A 21,882-nucleotide genomic window follows, 5' to 3' on the forward strand; every position below is an offset into this window, starting at 1 on the left:
TGCCATTTACAAAATCTCAATGCACAACGAAATGTCAGCCATGATATTAGATTACCGGAGCACCAGAACAAATTTCCTGCCACTAACCAAGGCATCCTTTTTTCATTATTTTATTGTTGCATTTTTTCTCTCATCTGCTTCCTGTCAGGGGAAGTCAGTGTGTGAGAAGAAGACCTAGTGCTGAACTGAGGGACAGTGAGATGACACAAACCACAGGCTTTCATACTGTTGTGTCTTCCTGTTCACCTACAGTATTGTACCCTCTCTCCCCTCAGTGTGTGAGTGTAGTCCCTGTCCTACAGGAGCAGTACGACAGGATGTGTAGACAGATATTCAGCTAATCTTAGAGAAATGGAAAATGTTTCTGACAGAGATCTCAGGTTCAAATGCCCCCGGGACCCTCCCTCAGTCTGACCCTATGACCCCACCTAACCCTCCTGCAGACCCATCAGCTCAGTGGCAGTGAGCATGTTAAGGGTCCAGAGTCCTCCTCCTGGTACTACAGTAGCTGGCTCCCACCCAGTAGGACATGGGAACCGGGGCAGAGGAGGACATTAAGGCCTGATTGTGGCGGCCCACTGGCTTGGAAACAGCTGCAGGCTGGGGCTGATGAAACCAAGCACTGGACCCCCAGTCAAACCACAGCACAAAACACAATGAAGGCCAGGGGGAACAAAGCGGCAAGCAGTTGTTTCAGCTTAGCCAAATAAGGACACTTTGTTTTGAGACGCACTCCAAGCCGATTACAGTAAACCAATGACTAAGCATAAGCCATCTCAGATAATTAGGCCCTTCACTGTGGTTAGGCCTTTCACTGTTGTTGGGGCATTCACTGTGGTTAGGCCCTTCACTGTGGTCAGGCCTTTCACTGTTGTTGGTGCCTTCACTGTGGTTAGGCCTTTCACTATTGTTGGGGCCTTCACTGTGGTTAGGCCCTTCACTGTGGTCAGGCCTTTCACTGTGGTTAGGCCCTTCACTGTGGTCAGGCCTTCCACTGTTGTTGGGGCATTCACTGTGGTTAGGCCTTTCACTGTTGTTGGGGCATTCACTGTGGTTAGGCCTTTCACTGTTGTTGGGGCATTCACTGTGGTTAGGCCCTTCACTGTGGTCAGGCCTTTCACTGTTGTTGGGGCATTCACTGTGGTTAGGCCCTTCACTGTGGTTAGGCCTTTCACTGTTGTTGGGGCCTTCACTGTGGTTAGGCCTTTCACTGTTGTTGGTGCCTTCACTGTGGTTAGGCCTTTCACTATTGTTGGGGCCTTCACTGTGGTTAGGCCCTTCACTGTGGTCAGGCCTTTCACTGTGGTTAGGCCCTTCACTGTGGTCAGGCCTTCCACTGTTGTTGGGGCATTCACTGTGGTCAGGCCTTCCACTGTTGTTGGGGCATTCACTGTGGTTAGGCCTTTCACTGTTGTTGGGGCATTCACTGTGGTTAGGCCTTCCACTGTTGTTGGGGCATTCACTGTGGTTAGGCCTTTCACTGTTGTTGGGGCATTCACTGTGGTTAGGCCCTTCACTGTGGTTAGGCCTTTCACTGTTGTTAGGCCTTTCACTGTTGTTGGGATCTTCACTCTGGTTAGGCCTTTCACTGTTGTTAGGCCTTTCACTGTTGTTGGTGCCTTCACTGTGGTTAGGATCTTCACTTTGGTTAGGATCTTCACTTTGGTTAGGATCTTCACTGTGGTTAGGCCTTTCACTGTGGTTAGGATCTTCACTGTGGTTAGGCCTTTCACTGTGGTTAGGATCTTCACTGTGGTTAGGCCTTTCACTGTGGTTAGGATCTTCACTGTGGTTAGGCCCTTCACTGTGGTTAGGATTTTCACTGTGGTTAGGCCCTTCACTGTGGTTAGGCCCTTCACTGTGGTTAGGACCTTCACTGTGGTTAGAATCTTCACTGTGGTTAGGAACTTAACAGTGGTTAGGATCTTCACTGTGGTTAGGATCTTCACTGTGGTTAGACCCTCTTTTCTGGCCTGGTCTCTAGTTCTATTGTTATGTCAGGCTGTAATTAATTATGAGGGTGACCACTGGCCCCCTTATTTAATCAAAGGTCTGCTACCAGTTGTTTGCTTCCTGATGGTAAGTGTTTTTAACAGCTGCATGCAATGTAAGAATGATTACAAATCTGCTGATGCAGAGCTCTCACATAATGGTATTATACCAGGAGATAAGTGTTTATTTTGAACACAATCACCCCTAGACTTTTCCACGGGATACAGACATACCTGTTACTGGGCCTTATGTGAACCTAATGCATCAGTCCTACATGAAGCCAGTACAGTATGTTTTCCCCTCAACACACAAAGACAGTAGAAATGTGCTGCCTCAGAGGAACTGAGAGGAGAGATCTTGTCGCTGTCAGTCACACGGGGGTATTGGGATGCATGAGAATCAGTCGTTACACACTGATACTGTACTTCAGGCCCATTCATCTGGCTGTCAGCGGCACATTACCTGGACGTATTCAGTGTACTCTGGGTAACAGTAATACTATGTAGAGCAGGCGGGCCTCTCTGAAGTTGTGCTGGGGGTTTGGATATGTGCACTTTTACTAATGATGACAGGTGGGACAGTGGGAGAGAGTGATGTATATGAGAGCTGTCAGTTCCCTTCCTCTCCCTGTATACTACCCTGTCAGAGGCTGAGGGAAGAGAGGAGAGGAGAGGAGAGGAGAGGAGAGGAGAGGAGAGGAGAGGAGAGGAGAGGAGAGGAGAGGAGAGGAGAGGAGAGGAGAGGAGAGGAGAGGAGAGGAGAGGAGAGGAGAAAGGAGAAAGAATAGAGAGAGAGATCTTGCAGTGACCCCGGTGTGATCACACCACCTGTTTCGAACACCTTATCCCCACAACAACCGCCACCTCTGCTGCCTGCCTGCCCACATCCTGCTAATTGGCCTATGACGCCTAGACCTGAACACACACACACATACACATATACACACACGCACGCACGCACACACGGCACCTTGCCCAGTCCACACAAACACAGAGCCGCACCCAAAGACAATTCCCAGGTAGCTAGCCTAGTGTGTTTACCTGAGTCCTGAGCTGCATTGGTACAGAGGAGAATATCTCTCTCTAAGTCTCTCTTTCTCCTTTTCTCTCTCCTCACTAAAGCATTCTAGACATGTACATCCCAGACATCTGAATGACGAGCCCTGCTGCCACTGCTGTGGCCACATCCCCCCTCCTTCCCCCTTTCTCCATCCTTCTGTGGAGGAGAAACTAAATGAATTGGTTTTCTTTCTCCGGGCGACTCCTAAGAGCGCAGCGTGTGTGGTGATAATGGCGGGTTGCATTGGACAGCCAGGTTATTTAATAAATGGTGGGATGCGTGTCACAGAGGGGATGCAGCGGAACAGACACAGACACCATCAGCCAGCCAGGCAGGCAGAAGAGACAAGCCACTTCCTGCCCACCTCCCCTTCTAATAACACCTAGGCTAACAACTGTGATTTCCTCCCTGTCTGTGACACACACACACACACACACACACACACACACACACACACACACACACACACACACACACACACACACACACACACACACACACACACACACACACACACACACAATCAGACTGATTTGTTTGTCTCCTCACAAGTGTTTGAGGATTCCTTAATGAGGGAAAAAAAACTTTGTATAATCAAGTCAATCATGTCATTCAATCAAGTCGACATTTGTGTTGAGCCCTTTTCAGTCTGGATGATTACAACCAAGCCCGCTCTGAATATTTACTTGCTGCTCCACGCTGCTGGGCTCAGCTATGGCTTCACTGCTACTTCCTCCCCTTGTGAGTCATCTTCTTTTGGAATAACATTCAAGCTAGTGCCCTGGCCTGTGCTCTGCTCCCATACCCAGGAGCTAAATTACCACTGACCATAATTACCATGGAACTACATATCACTGGGGAGTTATATGGCCGTGTTAAAGGATTTACATACCCATGATTGACTTAACTGGCCATTCAGAAATACAGAGATTATATCACACACAGAGATGAGATGTGCAGTACATGCTCAAAGGACAATTATTGAGGTCAAGTACTGAGTTGATATTGTAGAGGAAGCATCCTCAGATTCACACAAGGTGACCTTGAGCTGAAATCTAATATCAAATCAAATCAAATTGTATTGGTCACATACACATATTTAACAGATGTTATTGCGGGTGTAGCGAAATGCTTGTGTTCCTAGCTCCAATAGTGCAGTAGTATCTAACAATACATATGAATATGTATCTGAGTACAGTGGGTGAGTGAAGGCACTATGGATGTAATTCTGCAGATCTCTTGCAGTATGTTTGGCTGTGTATTTGCATGTCCACATCCCCTTCACTCAGAATGGACTGGGAGGTTAGTCATAGACCACAGCCTGGAAACAGCAGCCGAGGACAGCGACAGGGTATGAACACCCTCCAACCCACACTGAAATGGTTTGCCTACTGCCAGACCATACAAGGGAGGGACCCAAAATGATTCTCCTTACCTTCCCAAACTGTTCAAAATACTGCTTCACATCTTCCACTACCGTGTTGGCTGACAATCCGCCCACAAATATTTTCTTTGTTCTTGTGACCATCTGGAGAGAGAAAGGGAGAGAGAAAAGAGATGGGTGATCAGGCTTCAAACGCATCACAACACCTTTAATGTGAGTCCAAACATAAGATCAGCTCTAGACTGGCCCCTCCATAAGGGATGGAAGAGTAAGGGAGATAAAGCGAGAGAGAAGAGAAAGGAGGGGCCTCTCTATTGTCATGGTGAGACTTCCTTTTGTGGAAAGCATTGTGTACTCTTAGAAAAAAGGGTTCCAAAAGGGGTCTTCGGCTGTCCCCATAGAAGAACCCTTTTGGGTTCCATGTAGAATTCTCTGTGGAAAGGGTTTTACATGGAACCCAAAAGGGTTCTGTAATAGAGGGGACAGACAAAGAACCCTTATGGGTTCTAGATAGCATTTTTTCCCCAAACAGTGTATGAGAGGGACCCTTTTCCCTTGCCTGCTATGAGAGAAAATATAATACTTATTTGGCATGGTCTTTCAGATCTAATGTTGATGCAAACTCTAAAGGCCCCCCCTAAAGGCACTCTCTAACCTCAAAAACAGGCAAGAACGCATAGTAGTGCTGCAGCCTGTGGTAAGAATCTGTCAAAGAGGAATGTTTTATTATACATCTAACAATGTCATTTCAGATTGCACTTAACTTTAACAAACACTGCTATCTCTAATCAAAACATATTTCATTTCAACAGGGCAAAACAGAGTGTGGCACAATTAAAGCCTACATTTCATCGTTTTAAACGCCACTGACATGTTTGTTTTTGCTCCACAAAACATTAAGGTACTTTACATTTGATCCAAAACACTCAATACTTAAGACAGTCACAAAGAAATACATAATTTATTATTTTTCAAAACACAATTAGCTTGTGCTGGAGGAAGGAATCAGAGTGCATTAAAGCCTTAATTAATTCCAAAGTAGCAGAAATATTAAGGATTATTACCCACGCCATCAGAAAGGGCAACATGGCACAGCTAAGTGCATCTGCAGCAGAGTGTGCACAGAGCATTTCAAAAACACAAGGAGTTCTGGGGGAAATAGGAAATTGTCACAATAAGATAAACAGCGTTAGAACACTGTTCCTTCTGAGATAACGAATGACTCCAACCTCATTACTCACAAGCTGTTACTGAAATGTCCAGAGAAATGATGGCACTCCTTAACATGGTAGTTCCACACATTCATGTATGCACGAGTGCACACACGCATACATACACATACACATACACACACGCACACACCCCAGCACTCTCTTTTCTCCTCCCGGGCCGCAGTTCTCAGGACAGGCCTGCTGGTTTTGACTAGCAGAAGTGACTTTTCATAACAGGTTAGGAGAACTTACACAACAGGTTAAGATAATTAACGTGGCAGGTTAGGATAATTAGGTAAAGGTTAGGAATATGGTTAGGGGCTCCCGAGTGGCACAGCGATCTAAGGCACTGCATCTCAGTGCTAGAGGCGTCACTACATACCCTGGTTCGGATTCCAGGTTGTATCACAACCGGCCGTGATTGGGAGTACCATAAGGCGGCGCACAATATGCCCAGGGTCGTCCGGGTTAGGGTGTGGCCAGGGTAGGCCATTATTGTAAATAAGAATTTGTTCTTAACTGACTTGCCGAGTGAAATAAAGGTTAACTTTTTATGGCTGCAGGGGCAGTATTGAGTAGCTCTGTTTAAGGTGCCCATTTCAAACGGCCTCGTACTCAATTCTTGCTCGTACAATATGCATATTATTGTTATTATTGGATAGAAAACACTCTCTAGTTTCTATAGCCGTTTGAATTATGTCTCTGAGTGGAACAGAACTCATTCTACAGCACTTTTCCTGATATGGAGTGAGATTTCAGAAATGTTGGCCTCTGGTCCCAGGTCAGTTTTAAAGTCCCTGTAAATCCTATGAGGATACAAACACTGCCCACGCCTTCCTCTAGATGTCAGTAAGAGGTGACAATTTGAATGGAGTCGATTGCGCAATCAGGGCCTGTATAAAAGGCCAAAGACCGGATGTACCGTTCTTTTCCTGCTGCGCCTGACGCACGATGGACGTCGGACCTGCTCTCTTTCCAAGCTTGGGTTTAGCCAGTAATATATCGCCGGTCATGTTTTTACTCGTTATAGGTGTTAAAAACATCATAAGGTAGTTAATTTAAACCGTTTTATAGCAATTTATATCCGTTTAGTGCGATTTTGAGGCAATTCTTAGTGATGCACTTTGAAGCGCCGGGCACGTTTCCAGTACCGGTCGAACGTTAGTGGGCATTTCGACGGACAAGAGGACATCTTTCGACCAAAAGAAGATTAGACCCAAGAAAGGATACATTGCCCAAGATTCTGATGGAAGATCACCTCATAGTAAGAAATATTTAAGATGATAAATCGTTGTTCTGTCGAAAAATGTTAAACGCATATTCCGCCATTTTCTTTGGTATAGCTTCGCTTGGCGAACCCTGTATTGCACAGTAAGGATAATTTTAGAAATGTAATTCAGCGATTGCATTAAGAACTAATTTGTCTTTCGATAGCTGTCCAACTTATATTTTTTTAGTCAAGTTTATGAATAGTTAATCATGAGACAAGATCACTGTCAAATATGGCGCCCGACATTTTCAGGCTAGTTTTGCTAGTATTGTCATTGTATAACCACGGTTTTTTGTGGCTAAATATGCACATTTTCGAACAAACTCTATATGTATGTTGTAATATGATGTTACAGGAGTGTCATCGGAAGAATTCTGAGAAGGTTAGTGAAAAAATTAATATATTTTGGCGATGATTACGTTATCGCTCTCTTTGGCTTGAATCAATGCTCTGGTAACGTTTGCACATGTGGTATGCTAATATAACGATTTATTGTGTTTTCGCTGTAAAACACTTAGAACATCTGAAATATTGTCTGAATTCACAAGATCTGTGTCTTTCCATTGCTGTGAGCTGTGTATTTTTAAGAAATGTTTTATGATTAGTAATTAGGTAATACACGTTGCTCTCTGTATTTATTCTAGTCGAGTTGTGATGGTGGGTGCAATTGTAAACTATGATTTATACCTGAAATATGCACATTTTTCTAACAAAACCTATCCTATACAATAAATATGTTATCAGACTGTCATCTGATGAGGTTTTTTCTTGGTTAGTGGCTATCAATATCTTTATTTGGCCGAATTGGTGATAGCACCTGATGGAGTAAGAAACTGATGGAGTTAGAAAAGTGGTGTCTTTTGCTAACGTGGTTAGCTAATAGATTTACATATTTTGTCTTCCCTGTAAAACATTTTAAAAATCTGAAATGGTGGCTTTATTCACAAGATCTGTATCTTTCATTTGGTGTCTTGGACTTGTTAATGTGTGAAAGTTAAATATTTAAAAAAAATATTTTTTTGAATTTCGCGCCCTGCACTTTGAGCTGGATGTTGTCATAGGTGTACCGACCTCGGGCTTGCAGCCATAAGAGGTTAAATAAAAAAATAAAAGCTAAAATGTAAAAATTGTCCCTTATGCAACTGTAACATATCCAACTCCAACCAGGCCTGGTCTGAGAACACCCTGCATTTGCACTAATGTGATTCTGCTTCCGGGCCATTAGCATGGAACTCATCCCATTTGTGTGACACCCGGTCACCATGCAAATTGTGGCGGCGGGTTGTTGTGCCGTAGCCCAGGCTGGGGTAATGCAGCTGTATCCTCCCCCCTATCTCGTTCCCCCTCCTCCCCAGGCCCTGAGCCTCCAGGGTTATCAGCCCTGCCGTCGTCGCCAGCAACCACAGCCACGGCAGCTGGTGATAAAAGGCTATGTGGGTATTTATCAACATCACTCACTTTTATCACTGGCAATCTTGGTAATAGAAACACAAGCCAGTGTTCATCTCTGCTAGCCCTCCTACATCTTTTACAGCTGTTTCACCTGCTTCCCTTGATAGATAATCTGACTGTCTTCCCCAGCCATTGTAAGTCTTTTTCAGCGAGGGTGCTCCCCCAGCCTGTCTGTAGCCAGTTAAGTTTTTAGCGCTGTCTTTATACTTTCTGACAGGGCTGCCCAAAGACTGATGGGATTTCTAGAGCCCTGGAACAACGCAATTACTTTCCCTATTTCTCTCTCCATGGTGACAACAGACAACAGGCCTCTCTCGCTTCTTTCTCCTCTCTAGGGAAATGGCTGCAGAGTGTTTGGTGTTTCCACTGAGTGACTAAGGAGGAGGGGGGCTCTGTGTGTGTGTGTGTGTGTGTGTGTGTGTGTGTGTGTGTGTGTGTGTGTGTGTGTGTGTGTGTGTGTGTGTGTGTGTGTGTGTGTGTGTGTGTGTGTGTGTGTGTGTGTGGTAGATTTCCAGTCAGAACAAACAAGCCAGTTGTAAAAATCCAACAACTCTGACGGCTCGTAGAACAGAATAAATCTGCATAGAGTAAAACAAAGTGTTGTGAGACTGTTTTCTGGGAGACTAGCAGGACCTAGGGATGTGTTCCCTGTCCATAGGGATCACTGTCAATATGTCCAGCACACCCTGCAGTCAGTCCACAGACATAGAGGACAGAGAGGAGCTGCAACCTTAACTTCCCGCTCAACTAAACATGCATCAGGCCAGGCTGGGGATACCGACTGCAGCCTCCAAGGACACACTTACCCCTGCAATCATCCACGCTGTCTCTGAATGCATTACCAGCTATGATATATTGTGTGATTAGCTCATTTCAAAAGGACTATTCCTAATCTAAAAAGCAGCAGAGAACTCAGATGAGATAGGAACTGATTGGTGGGAGGGCGACTCTCCAGTGTCTGTCTGTCTGTCTGTCTGTCTGTCTGTCTGTCTGTCTGTCTGTCTGTCTGTCTGTCTGTCTGTCTGTCTGTCTGTCTGTCTGTCTGTCTGTCTGTCTGTCTGTCTGTCTGTCTGTCTGTCTGTCTGTCTGTCTGTGTGTGTGTGTGTGTGTGTGTGTGTCTGTGTGTGTGTGTGTGTGTGTGTGTGTGTGTGTGTGTGTGTGTGTGTGTGTGCGCGCGTACACACTTCCTTGCCTTCTCCCATCCAGTCAGCGCAGGGATTGAGAGGTGGAGGTGATGGAGGGAATTGCAGCTCCTTTTAATAATGTGTTTTAACAGCGAAATGGGCGGCTATTTAAGGGGGAAAGGGGTGGCTGTGTAACGAGGAAAGGGGCGGCTGTGCTGTACTGTTAATACTCAGGGATTTGTGGATTCAGCGACTGCAGTTAATATGGCAGCCTTTCATTATCTGTATACATTTGAGGAGTTCTATGTGGGCTATGAACAGCGGGAAGGGAGACCGGGTCCAGCAGCAGGACTGCTATAAGATATGACAGGTATGAAGATGTATACAGCACAGACAAGCCAGAGCAATTGTTACCTCCAACATTACAGAGAAAGTGGGTCGGCAGATAGCCTAGCAGTTAGAGCTTTGGGCCAGTAACCAAATAGTGGTTTGAATACCCGAGTCGACAAGATGAAAAATATGTTGCCCTAATTTGCTCCAGGGGTGACGTACTACTATGGCTGACCCTGCAAAACAACACATTTCACTGCACCTATCCGGTATGTGACAATACAAAACATTATCATTAAGATAAATATAGTGTACGGCAGTGGAAAACCAGAATGACAGCACAAAGAGCATATCAAATATTAGATCATTACTTTTTGCACTTACAAAACAGAACAAAGTTCTCGCTCTGAGTTCGACAGGTTTTCAGCTCATTTTTCCAGAGACCCAACTAGTGAAGGACACTCACAAGCTGAGAAGGTTCCTACTATGTTTCCTGCAGAACCTGCAAGTTCAGTTAAAAACTATATGATGTTGAGACAAAAGAAACAAATCCCCTATAGGAGAGGAGGTGAGCCCATCCTCCCTGTGGGCTAGTCCGCCCCAGCTTCCCACCGACCAGGGAGGCCCTGTAGTGTTTTGTTCTCCCAGAGCCCCGTGTTCCCACGAGTCTATATATTGATCTACTACAGTCAACTACACAGGGCAGTGTGATGAGTTACTACCTCTCTACCAAGGCCAGGGTTTAACCCTCCGCTTCCCCAATCAACTGTATACACCAAGGCACCACAACAAAGACAAGTCCCATTTGTCATCACAATTTCCTTATCTGAAAAATGGACACTCCAATATTCATCTAAGATACCCCGTATCAAATCCAAATCAAATCAAATTATATTGGTCACATACACATGGTTAGCAGATGTTATTGCAAGTGTAGCGAAATGCTTGTGCTTCTAGTTCCGACAGTGCAGCAATATCTAACATGTAATATCTAACAATTCCACAACAAATACCTAATGGAATAAGGAACGGAATGGAATAAGAATATATAAATATAAATATATGGATGAGCAATGACAGAGCGGCATAGGCTAAGATGCAATAAGATCAAAGTGACTATAAAGGCCAGAGGTTTCTCAAGGCAGTCTTGTTCCAGAGCACAGCTGCTACTGGCTCAGAGGAGGTCTGACAGTGAGGGGTTAAAGATGGGGAGGGAGCCCCTCACTCTCCCCTCCATCCTCTCCATCAAACCCTTAGGGCCCAGGCTTAGCATCAACAGCACCACTTGATACTGCCATGCTCCTGATTAACTGCAACAGCGTTTGTTGACAACTGATTTTTTAACCAGGTAACTTTGACTCTTTTCTAAAATAAGGACACTTGTCTGACAACAAGCAATCCAGGCTAAAGCCCTTGCTTGATAAGAAAGCTACCCCCCCCCCCCCCCCCCAATCCTTAATCACAGACAGTCTTGTGTACCAGCCATGATTATTTCCAAAGCTAGCTGATTACACCGCCACAACAATCCACTATAGGAGACCCCCCCCCATGAGTGCTTAGACTCCCCATCCCCACTCCCACCCCAGCCACCTCTCACCCCGGTGTCTAAGATCACATAGCCAGCTCTGATTACAGGGTATGGTCCCCTCATCATAGTCCAGAGCCTCTCAAGGCTACAGCTCACAGCCACCTGGAGGGGGAGAAATCATCCCAGGAAGTTGTGTGTCATTTCTCATGATAAGAGATAGCGGAACACATAAAATAGAAAGGCCCCCATAGCAGTTAGTTGTTTTTAGCTCAGATTCATCTAATGGTAACAGGAAGATTACTGGCATGGGGAGAGACGTCGACTGGCCTTGTTGATGAGCGAGCGGGTGAGAGCACAGAGGGCATCTGTCAGAGCAGTGTAGACCTGATCAAAGCCCTCAACCCTGGGGACACATAAACACTCAACACTCTGTTACACCATGGCCAGCCCAGATAAATATGACATCTGTTCTGTTTGACAACGAATTCGTGCAGAATATGTACTACTGCCGCTATATCAATAAAAGCTTTGTTTAATGTGTGAGTGCATTATGAAAGGAAGAGAGAGAGAGAAAGTGAATGAACGACAGAAAGATAGAGAAGTGGGACAAGAAGCAGTAGGTGTGAATTGTCCTGTGCTAGTGTTCTGTAGCTAGGAGAGAGGTCAGGATAAAGAGAGAACATTGGGCCAAGCTTCTCCTCTCTCCTCCTGCCCTTTTGAGAACTGGTCCAATCTCAGCTCTAGTGTGCATAAATAGATGACTAATTTGATAATTACAATACAATTAGGGCTGAGGAGATGAGAGAGGGATAGATGCTTAGCGCAAATGCGGACTGACAGGCCCAAGAACTCAAGCCCAGGATTACACCAGCCATTTGCACAAGGACAGCAAACAAGTGCTGCCACAGATAGGCTGGAACGAGAGAGAGAGGCTGTTAAGCGCAGGCTAATGAAAGGCCTGGATCCAACTAGTAAAGACCTTTTCAAGCCCCGGTGCAATCAGCAATCTGATGCTAACGCTTCAGGCCAGCCACCTCCTGGATCAAACTGCAATGCTGCTGCTCCACCAAGTCATTCAGCTAGCAGGCAGGCAAGCTGGCTGGCTGTTCCAAAACATGCTTTTGAATAAGCGGGTGGGGGGCTAATGATGTGAGCTGTTGTTGTTGTTCACACAGGGAAAGTGATGAGAGTCTCAGGGAGGGAGAGCGGTGTGGAGGCTGAGGGTGACACTGTGATTTAGTGCTTGAGAGAGGCCGCTGTGTGTAGATGGCGCTTTCTGAAAAGGTAACGTTGTGTAGTAAACATGGTGAGGTATGGCCCAGGTCTCCTTTTAATCTGACAGATTAGCTGTACTTCACACTCTGCCTGTACAGTTATGAAGATGGATAGGAGCAGCTTATGGCTGATGATAGGACCCTGGAGATGCATGGGCTCATACTCAACCAGAACATTCTCACTGCATTCCAATGAGCCTCTGTGTGATCAGTAAAACATTAGCATCCCAATAACAGGCAAGTAAGACGAAGCGGCCAAATCCAGAATGACTCTTAAGAGCTGTTCTGAAATATGAATGTTATGCTAATGAGATACTTGCTTACGGACATATCTTGAGTACTTGAGCAAGGGGAGTTATAACCATTTAACAAATTACCTAGACAATGAGGCTCGGAGCAGTATACTAAAGAGACTGGGTATCTCTGCACCCTTACTTCCTTTACTGGCTATGCCTGTTAGGAAACACAACATGTCATGTGTCTTCAGAGTACAGAGAGAACAGTCTGGTAATTATTTGTAATTTTGAATTAATCTTTTAATGATGCACTTAAAACAAATATTCTAAACTAGCTGGCCTGAGAAACTAACCTTGTTGCCAGTCTATTTAGCTAACATTCCAGTCCTTGTACTCTGTGACATGTGCCAAAGACATTATGACAATTTCACACGTGACATGGAGTACAAGGAGTGTATTGTTAGCTGAAACAGACTGGAACCAGGCTATTGAGAAGCATGACAGTCTAAGGGACTAGGACAGTAGGTAGACTAAGAGAGATAGCACACTCCAGACCCCATGTCAAACCCCTCGTCAGACCCCATGTCAAACCCCATGTCAAACCCCATGTCAGACCCCTCGTCAGACCCCATGTCAGACCCCATGTCAGACCCCTCGTCAGACCCCACGTCAAACCCCTCGTCAGACCCCCTGTCAGACCCCATGTCAAACCCCATGTCAAACCCCACATCAAACCCCACGTCAAACCCCACGTCAAACCCCATGTCAAACCCCACGTCAAACCCCATGTAAAACCCCATGTCAAACCCCATGTCAAACCCCACGTCAAACCCCATGTCAAACCCCACATCAAACCCCACATCAAACCCCATGTCAAACCCCACATCAAACCCCACGTCAAACCCCATGTCAAACCCCATGTCAAACCCCACATCAAACCCCACGTCAAACCCCATGTCAAACCCCACATCAAACCCCACATCAAACCCCATGTCAAACCCCTCGTCAGACCCCATGTCAGACCCCACGTCAGACCGAATGTCAGTCCCACGTCAAACTCCATTCAGACCCCAAGTCAGACCCCATGTCAGACCGAATGTCAGTCCCACGTCAAACCCCATTCAGACCCCACGTCAGACCTCATGTCAGACCAATTGTCAGACCCCCTATCAGACCCCATATCAGACCCCATGTCAGACCCCATGTCAGACCCCATGTAAGACCGAATGTCAGACCCCACGTCGCAGACCCCCTGTCAGACCCCATGTCAGACCGAATGTCAGAACCCATGTCAGACCCCATGTCATACCGAATGTCATACCCCATGTCAGACCGAATGTCAGATCCCATGTCAGACCCCCTGTCAGACCCCATGTCAGACCCCCTGTCAGACCGAATGTCAGATCCCATGTCAGACCCCATGTCAGACCCCCTGTCAGACCCCATGTCAGACCCCCTGGCAGACCCCATGTCAGACCGAATGTCAGATCCCATGTCAGACCCCATGTCAGACCCCCTGTCAGACCCCATGTCAGACCGAATGTCAGACCCCATGTCAGACCGAATGTCAGATCCCATGTCAGACCGAATGTCAGACCCCATGTCAGACCCCATGTCAGACCCCATGTCAGATCCCATGTCAGACCCCATGTCAGACCCCCTGTCAGACCCCATGTCAGACCCCCTGGCAGACCCCATGTCAGACCGAATGTCAGATCCCATGTCAGACCGAATGTCAGACCCCCTGTCAGACCCCATGTCAGACCGAATGTCAGACCCCATGTCAGACCCCATGTCAGACCCCATGTCAGACCGAATGTCAGATCCCATGTCAGACCGAATGTCAGACCCCATGTCAGACCTCATGTCAGACCCCCTGTCAGACCCCGTGTCAGACCGAATGTCAGACCGAATGTCAGACTCCATGTCAGACCCGAATGTCAGATCGAATGTCAGACCCCCTGTCAGACCCCCTGTCAGACCCCATCTCAGACCCCATGTCAGACCCCATGTAAGACCGAATGTCAGAACCCACGTCGCAGACCCCATGTCAGACCCCATGTAAGACCGAATGTCAGAACCCACGTCGCAGACCCCATGTCAGACCCCCATGTCAGACCCCATGTCAGACCCCACGTCACAGACCCCCTGTCAGACCCCATGTCAGACCGAATGTCAGACCCCCTGTCAGACCCCATGTCAGACCGAATGTCAGACCCCATGTCAGACCTCATGTCAAACCAATTGTCAGACCCCCTGTCAGACCCCATGTCAGACCCCGTGTCAGAACCCCTGTCAGACCCCACGTCAGACCGAATGTCAGACCAAATGTCAGACCCCATGTCAGACCGAATGTCAGACTGAATGTCAGACCGAATGTCAGTCCCACGTCAAACTCCATTCAGACCCCAAGTCAGACCCCATGTCAGATCGAATGTCAGTCCCACGTCAAACTCAAACAAATATTCTAAACTAGCTGGCCTGAGAAACTAACCTTGTTGCCAGTCTATTTAGCTAACATTCCAGTCCTTGTACTCTGTGACATGTGCCAAAGACATTATGACAATTTCACACGTGACATGGAGTACAAGGAGTGTATTGTTAGCTGAAACAGACTGGAACCAGGCTATTGAGAAGCATGACAGTCTAAGGGACTAGGACAGTAGGTAGACTAATGTCTACCTACCATGTCATACCGAATGTCATACCCCATGTCAGACCGAATGTCAGATCCCATGTCAGACCCCCTGTCAGACCCCATGTCAGACCCCCTGTCAGACCCCATGTCAGACCGAATGTCAGACCCCCTGTCAGACCCCATGTCAGACCCCCTGTCAGACCCCATGTCAGACCCCCTGGCAGACCCCATGTCAGACCCCCTGGCAGACCCCATGTCAGACCGAATGTCAGATCCCATGTCAGACCCCATGTCAGACCCCCTGTCAGACCCCATGTCAGACCGAATGTCAGACCCCATGTCAGACCGAATGTCAGATCCCATGTCAGACCGAATGTCAGACCCCATGTCAGACCCCATGTCAGATCCCATGTCAGACCCCATGTCAGACCCCCTGTCAGACCCCATGTCAGACCCCCTGGCAGACCCCATGTCAGACCCCATGTCAGACCCCCTGTCAGACCCCATGTCAGACCGAATGTCAGATCCCATGTCAGACCCCATGTCAGACCCCCTGTCAGACCCCACGTCAGACCCCATGTCAGACCGAATGTCAGACTGAATGTCAGTCCCACGTCAAACTCCATTCAGACCCCAAGTCAGACCCCATGTCAGACCGAATGTCAGTCCCACGTCAAACTCCATTCAAACCCCACGTCAAAACCCATGTCAAACCCCACGTCAAACCCCTCGTCAGACCCCACGTCAGACCGAATGTCAGTCCCACGTCAAACCCCATTCAGACCCCATGTCAGACCGAATGTCAGTCCCACGTCAAACCCCATTCAGACCCCACGTCAGACCTCATGTCAGACCAATTGTCAAACCCCATGTCAGACCCCATATTAGACCCCATGTCAGACCCAATGTCAGACCCAATGTCAGACCCCATGTAAGACCAAATGTCAGACCCCACGTCGCAGACCCCCTGTCGGACCCCATGTCAGACCCCATGTCAGACCCCATGTCAGACCGAATGTCAGACCCCATGTCAGACCCCATGTCAGACCGAATGTCAGACCCCACGTCACAGACCCCCTGTCAGACCCCATGTCAGACCGAATGTCAGACCCCATGTCAGACCGAATGTCAGATCCCATGTCAGACCTCATGTCAGACCCCATGTCAGACCCCATGTCAGACCTCATGTCAGACCAATTGTCAGACCCCCTGTCAGACCCCATGTCAGACCCCGTGTCAGACCCCCTGTCAGATCCCATGTCAGACCCCCTGTCAGACCGAATGTCAGACTCCATGTCAGACCGAATGTCAGATCGAATGTCAGACCCCCTGTCAGACCCCACGTCAGACCCCCTGTCAGACCTCACGTCAGACCAATTGTCAGACCCCCTGTCAGACCGCATGTCAGACCGAATGTCAGACTGAATGTCAGACCCCACGTCAGACCCCACGTCAGACCCCACGTCAGACCGAATGTCAAACCGAATGTCAGACCCCATGTCAGACCCCATGTCAGATCCCACTTCAGACCCCATGTCAGACCCCGTGTCAAACCCCCTGTCAGCGACAGTGTCCTGGACCCCTTTCCCCCTCCGGCCCTGCCGTGTCAAACCCCATGTCAGCGACAGTGTCCTAGACCCCTTTCCCCCTCCGGCCCTGCCGTGTCAAACCCCATGTCAGCGACAGTGTCCTAGACCCCTTTCCCCCTCCGGCCCTGCCGTGTCAAACCCCATGTCAGCGACAGTGTCCTAGACCCCTTTCCCCCTCCGGCCCTGCCGTGTCAAACCCCATGTCAGCGACAGTGTCCTAGACCCCTTTCCCCCTCCGGCCCTGCCGTGTCAAACCCCATGTCAGCGACAGTGTTCTGGACTCCCTTCCCCCTCCGGCCCTGCCGTGTCAAACCCCATGTCAGCGACAGTGTCCTGGACTCCTTTCCCCCTCCGGCCCTGACGTGTCAAACCCCATGTCAGCGACAGTGTCCTGGACTCCTTTCCCCCTCCGGCCCTGACGTGTCAAACCCCATGTCAGCGACAGTGTCCTGGACTCCTTTACCCCTCCGGCCCTGCCGTGTTAAACCCCATGTCAGCGACAGTGTTCTGGACCCCTTTCCCTCCTCCCTGGCCCTGTGTGTCAGACTCTGAGGCAGTAACAGTGTCCTGGACCTCTTTCCCTCCCTGGCCCTGCCGTGTCAGACTCTGAGGCAGTAACAGTGTCCTGGACCCCTTTCCCTCCCTGGCCCTGCCGTGTCAGACTCTAAAGGCAGTAACAGTGTCCTGGAACCCTTTCCCTCCCTGGCCCTGCCGTGTCAGACTCTGAGGCAGTAACAGTGTCCTGGACCCCTTTCCCTCCCTGGCCCTGCCGTGTCAGACTCTAAAGGCAGTAACAGTGTCCTGGACCCCTTTCCCTCCCTGGCCCTGCCGTGTCAGACTCTGAGGCAGTAACAGTGTCCTGGACCCCTTTCCCTCCCTGGCCCTACCGTGTCAGACTCTGAGGCAGTAACAGTGTCCTGGACCCTTTTCCCTCCTCCCTGGCCCTGTGTGTCGGACTCTGAGGCAGTAACAGTGTCCTGGACCCCTTTCCCTCCCTGGCCCTACCGTGTCAGACTCTGAGGCAGTAACAGTGTCCTGGACCCCTTTCCCTCCCTGGCCTTGCCGTGTCAAACCCCATGTCAGCGACAGTGTCCTGGACCCCTTTCCCTCCCTGGCCCTGCCGTGTCAGACTCCGGGGTTGAGCGCATTTTACGTCGGACGTACAGTTACAACCCACTTACGACCAACTGGTGCAACCGGCCCCTGAGGACTCAAGCACCACAGCAGCATTGTCTTACGTAAAAGAGCTTTGCTGCATTGCGTAGGAGTGACGCCACCTGACATAAGACAAAGCTACAGCAGAGCACTGCAGCCCCTGCAGGCTATAGCGTTATACTGTTAACTGTTATAGCCATTACACTGCCTGATTAGCCTGATTGACTATTTAGACCTAGGCATCATGTTGTGAAGTGTACAGATATGAACAGAAACACCATCAGGACACACAGTAAAAAATGCTTAGTGATGTACAACAGTACGCGCTGAGTAGCCCCTAGCCAGGCAGGGCAGGTGCCCCAGACAGAGGCCCCTACTGCTCCTTGTCTCCACCCAGCTGTGGGCCATGTTCCAGGGCCAGTGATACAATACTACATAGAGTGCCAGTGCCCTTCTCTAACTGCACCAGCATGAAACAACACCCTGCAGAGGGAGAGAGAGAGATAGGCTGGATCAGGGGTTGTCAGCTCTCTGACTGACCCCTACATTAATTGGTATTTTGTTTCACTGGACCTCCATCCCTCACTGTAAACTGCCTGTCAATCTGCCCCAACCCCGAGCCCCTGTCAGCCCTTGGCCCAGCGCCATCCTGAGGGTGGCCTGGAGAGCGGGCCACCTAGGCCAGATCCGGACTCTCTCTAACAAGCTGCCTTATAGGCTTGAGAACAGAGGTCCCGAGCTACAAACCACTTCTACCATTGTGTGAGGAAGGGAGGGAGGGAGCCTGTAATAAATCATATGCGATATGATTTTTGCTCATTTGTGCTTTGACAATTCCAGAAAAAACTAAACAACATTTCAGAGAAATAGGCTATATTCTGTAAGCAAGAATGTTTTTGATAAAAACACTCTAACCTGATTTGACTGTAAATCATTTGTGACTTAAAACCATAATGGCTGGGTGAGTTAATAGTCTTCGTCATAAACAGACATTTAAACATGGAACGATTAGTCAGTGCAATAACATACGCCATCTCTTCTGCTTCCTATGGATCTGTAATATGAACGCCGCTGCAACAGCAAAGCAACTCCCACCCAGTAGTGTCACTTTCTGACTACTTCACTTCTCACAACTGCTGTAGGAGGATGTTCTCTCATGTGTCCCCCATATGACATTGATACGACAGAACATTTACTTCAGAAAAAACCTTCTTGCCTTACCACTGTTGCTAAGGAGTAGAGGGAAAAACAACAACCAGGGGATTAACTTCCAATTACGACAATGGTTCTTGTGACAACCCCCCCACCCCCACACAGCCCAGGATGGAGCTGTGCAGCGTAGCAAGAAGTACTGCAGCTGCTCTGCCTCTGGGGGCCAGGGACAGATGAGCAACAACACTATGGCAACAGCAGGAGCAGAGCAGAGGAGCCAAGAGAGGAGAGGAGACAGGAATACAGCTTCCACTTCTCCAACTCTCTCTCGCTCTCTCTCGCCCCTCTCACTCTCCTTCCCATTCCCTCTCTATTTTCCATACTCTCGCTCTCTCTCCCCCCCTCTCTCCCTCTCCCTCCCTCCTCCTCTCTCTTCCTCCACCCTACCCTGTTCATTCTACCTCACTAGCATCAATATGTGGCTTGCTAAGGTAATGTCTAAGGGGGTCCTTTGCAGCGTTTCCACTTCACATACTCCAAACTGGTTGACCCAGGTATATCTTTGAGGTCACACTGATCCTAGGTCAGTGAACATTACTTTAGTCTTATACTTATATAAAAAAGAGACAATGATAAAAACGACTGAGAGAAAAGCACTTAAGGAAGACAGAGAAAAGACGGGTAATGTTAGTGTCTAGCGGGGAGTGGTTAGGTTGAGCCAAAGTGGTAAGTTGAGCCACCCTTGTTTCGAGGAAACCATACATAAAATGAATTATTTGAACAAATATTTAGGAAGAGGTCCTTATCACATGAAGTTTGTAAAGGAAGAAACCTCATAGAAAAAGTTAGGATCAAAAAATAATTTTCACAAAGTCAAATGAATCTATTGTGTTATAGGTTTCAAGATGCTTGTACTGTACTAAACCAATGTAGATAGTTTAATACATCAGTTGGGGTATCTATAAGATACATTATGAGGTCCTAAATGTAGCATGAAAGGGCATCCTTGTAGCTATATGGGCTAATATAGCCAAAATGTTTGCCATGGGGAAAGTCGAGCCAATGGCCACCATACCCCATACAAATGATGATATTTTTTTTTTGCAATGTGTCATGTATATCCAGGGTTTTTCTGCCATTGAAATCCTTGGGCGGGGCACCTACTGTAAGCATTTTTTTGGGTAGCCTAGAATAGTAGGAAATGTGATTTAAAATTGTAACATTTTCTCTCAGCTGCATGGCAAAATGTGTAGAATTTCAGGAAATTTGCTTTAAAACTGCAAAAATGTCTCAGCTCCATGGAAAAATGTGTAGAATTGCAGGAAATTGGATTTAAAATTCGAACATTTAGGGCCTCCCGAGTGGCACAGCGGTCTAAGGAACTGCATCGCAGTGCTATAGGCATCACTACAGACCCAGGTTCGATTCCGTGCTCTATCACAACCAGCCGTGATCGGGAGTCCCATAGGGCGGCGCATAATTGGCCCAGTGTCATATGGTTTGGCCGGGGGGGCTTTACTTCGTCATCGCGCTCTAACGATTCCTTGTGGCAGGCCAGGCGGCTGCAGGCTGATCCCTGGTCGTCAGTTGAACGGTGTTTCCTCCGACACATTGGTGCGGCTGGCTTCCGGGTTAAGCGGGCCGGTGTTAAGAAGCGCGGTTTGGCGGGTCATGTTTCAGAGGACGCATGACTCGACCTTCGCCTCCCGAGCCCGTTCGGGAGTTGCAGCAATAAGACAAGATCGAAATTGGGGAGAAAAAGGGGGTAAAATGTCACACCCCCGTCACGCCTACCACCTAAGCCCCTATTTGATCAAGAGTGAATATGAACTCAATGTGCATTTTTATTGTTACAGAGCAGACATCATCATGCCCCATGTATACAAATAAAAAACAAGCAGGGGTCTAGCCCCCTTGAGGTTCTTGAGAGAGCAGTCAAGGAAGTGAGACAAGGGAACAGTGGCGGCCCGCCCATTAGGGCGTTAGGGGTGGCACCCCACTTGTGATTGGTCAAGGTACAAAAAGTACAAATATTTGTATTTTAAAAAATCTAGATATTTTATAATTTATGGATTAGGTTTTATATGCTCACAAAAATGCAGTAAATGGGTAAATTTTCCTGTTTAAAAAATATATTGTTCAAAACAAGTTACTTATTACTCTGCCCCTCAGTGAATCTGCTAACAGCAACAGATGAAGGTTCAGGATTTCATAGCATAAACAGCACAAAGTAAATGGACAGTCCTGGGGCATTCAAATGTGCGCTCAGTCAGAACTTCTAGGTCTACTCTCCCTCCCAATGAGTCTCTCGCGCCAAACGGCTTACTTCCACAAGTGAGACTAGATCTGCTCTATCATGTACAAATGGCGCTATAGCAAAAAGCTAATTGTAATTAACTTGTAAATAAATAATCATAACAGTCATGGGAGCCTGGGACCTGATAATCCGGATATCTACATCCAACAAGAGTCGAAGGACAGAGGGATA

At 47.8% G+C, this 21,882-nt stretch overlaps 1 protein-coding gene across 2 annotated transcripts in view; it reads right to left on the reverse strand.

Annotated features, from left to right (window-relative positions):
* Window positions 1-21,882, reverse strand: part of LOC120057190 (RNA-binding protein Musashi homolog 2-like) — a 350,186-nt gene that overhangs the window by 228,245 nt on the left and 100,059 nt on the right. For both annotated transcript variants that reach the window (XM_039005674.1, XM_039005673.1), the window contains exon 6: window positions 4,487-4,579. In XM_039005674.1, coding sequence (XP_038861602.1) covers window positions 4,487-4,579 — 93 coding nt within the window. The remainder of the gene's footprint in view (window positions 1-4,486; window positions 4,580-21,882) is intronic.

The sequence above is a fragment of the Salvelinus namaycush genome, chromosome 12, assembly GCF_016432855.1.
Source record: "Salvelinus namaycush isolate Seneca chromosome 12, SaNama_1.0, whole genome shotgun sequence".
NCBI lineage: Eukaryota > Metazoa > Chordata > Actinopteri > Salmoniformes > Salmonidae > Salvelinus > Salvelinus namaycush.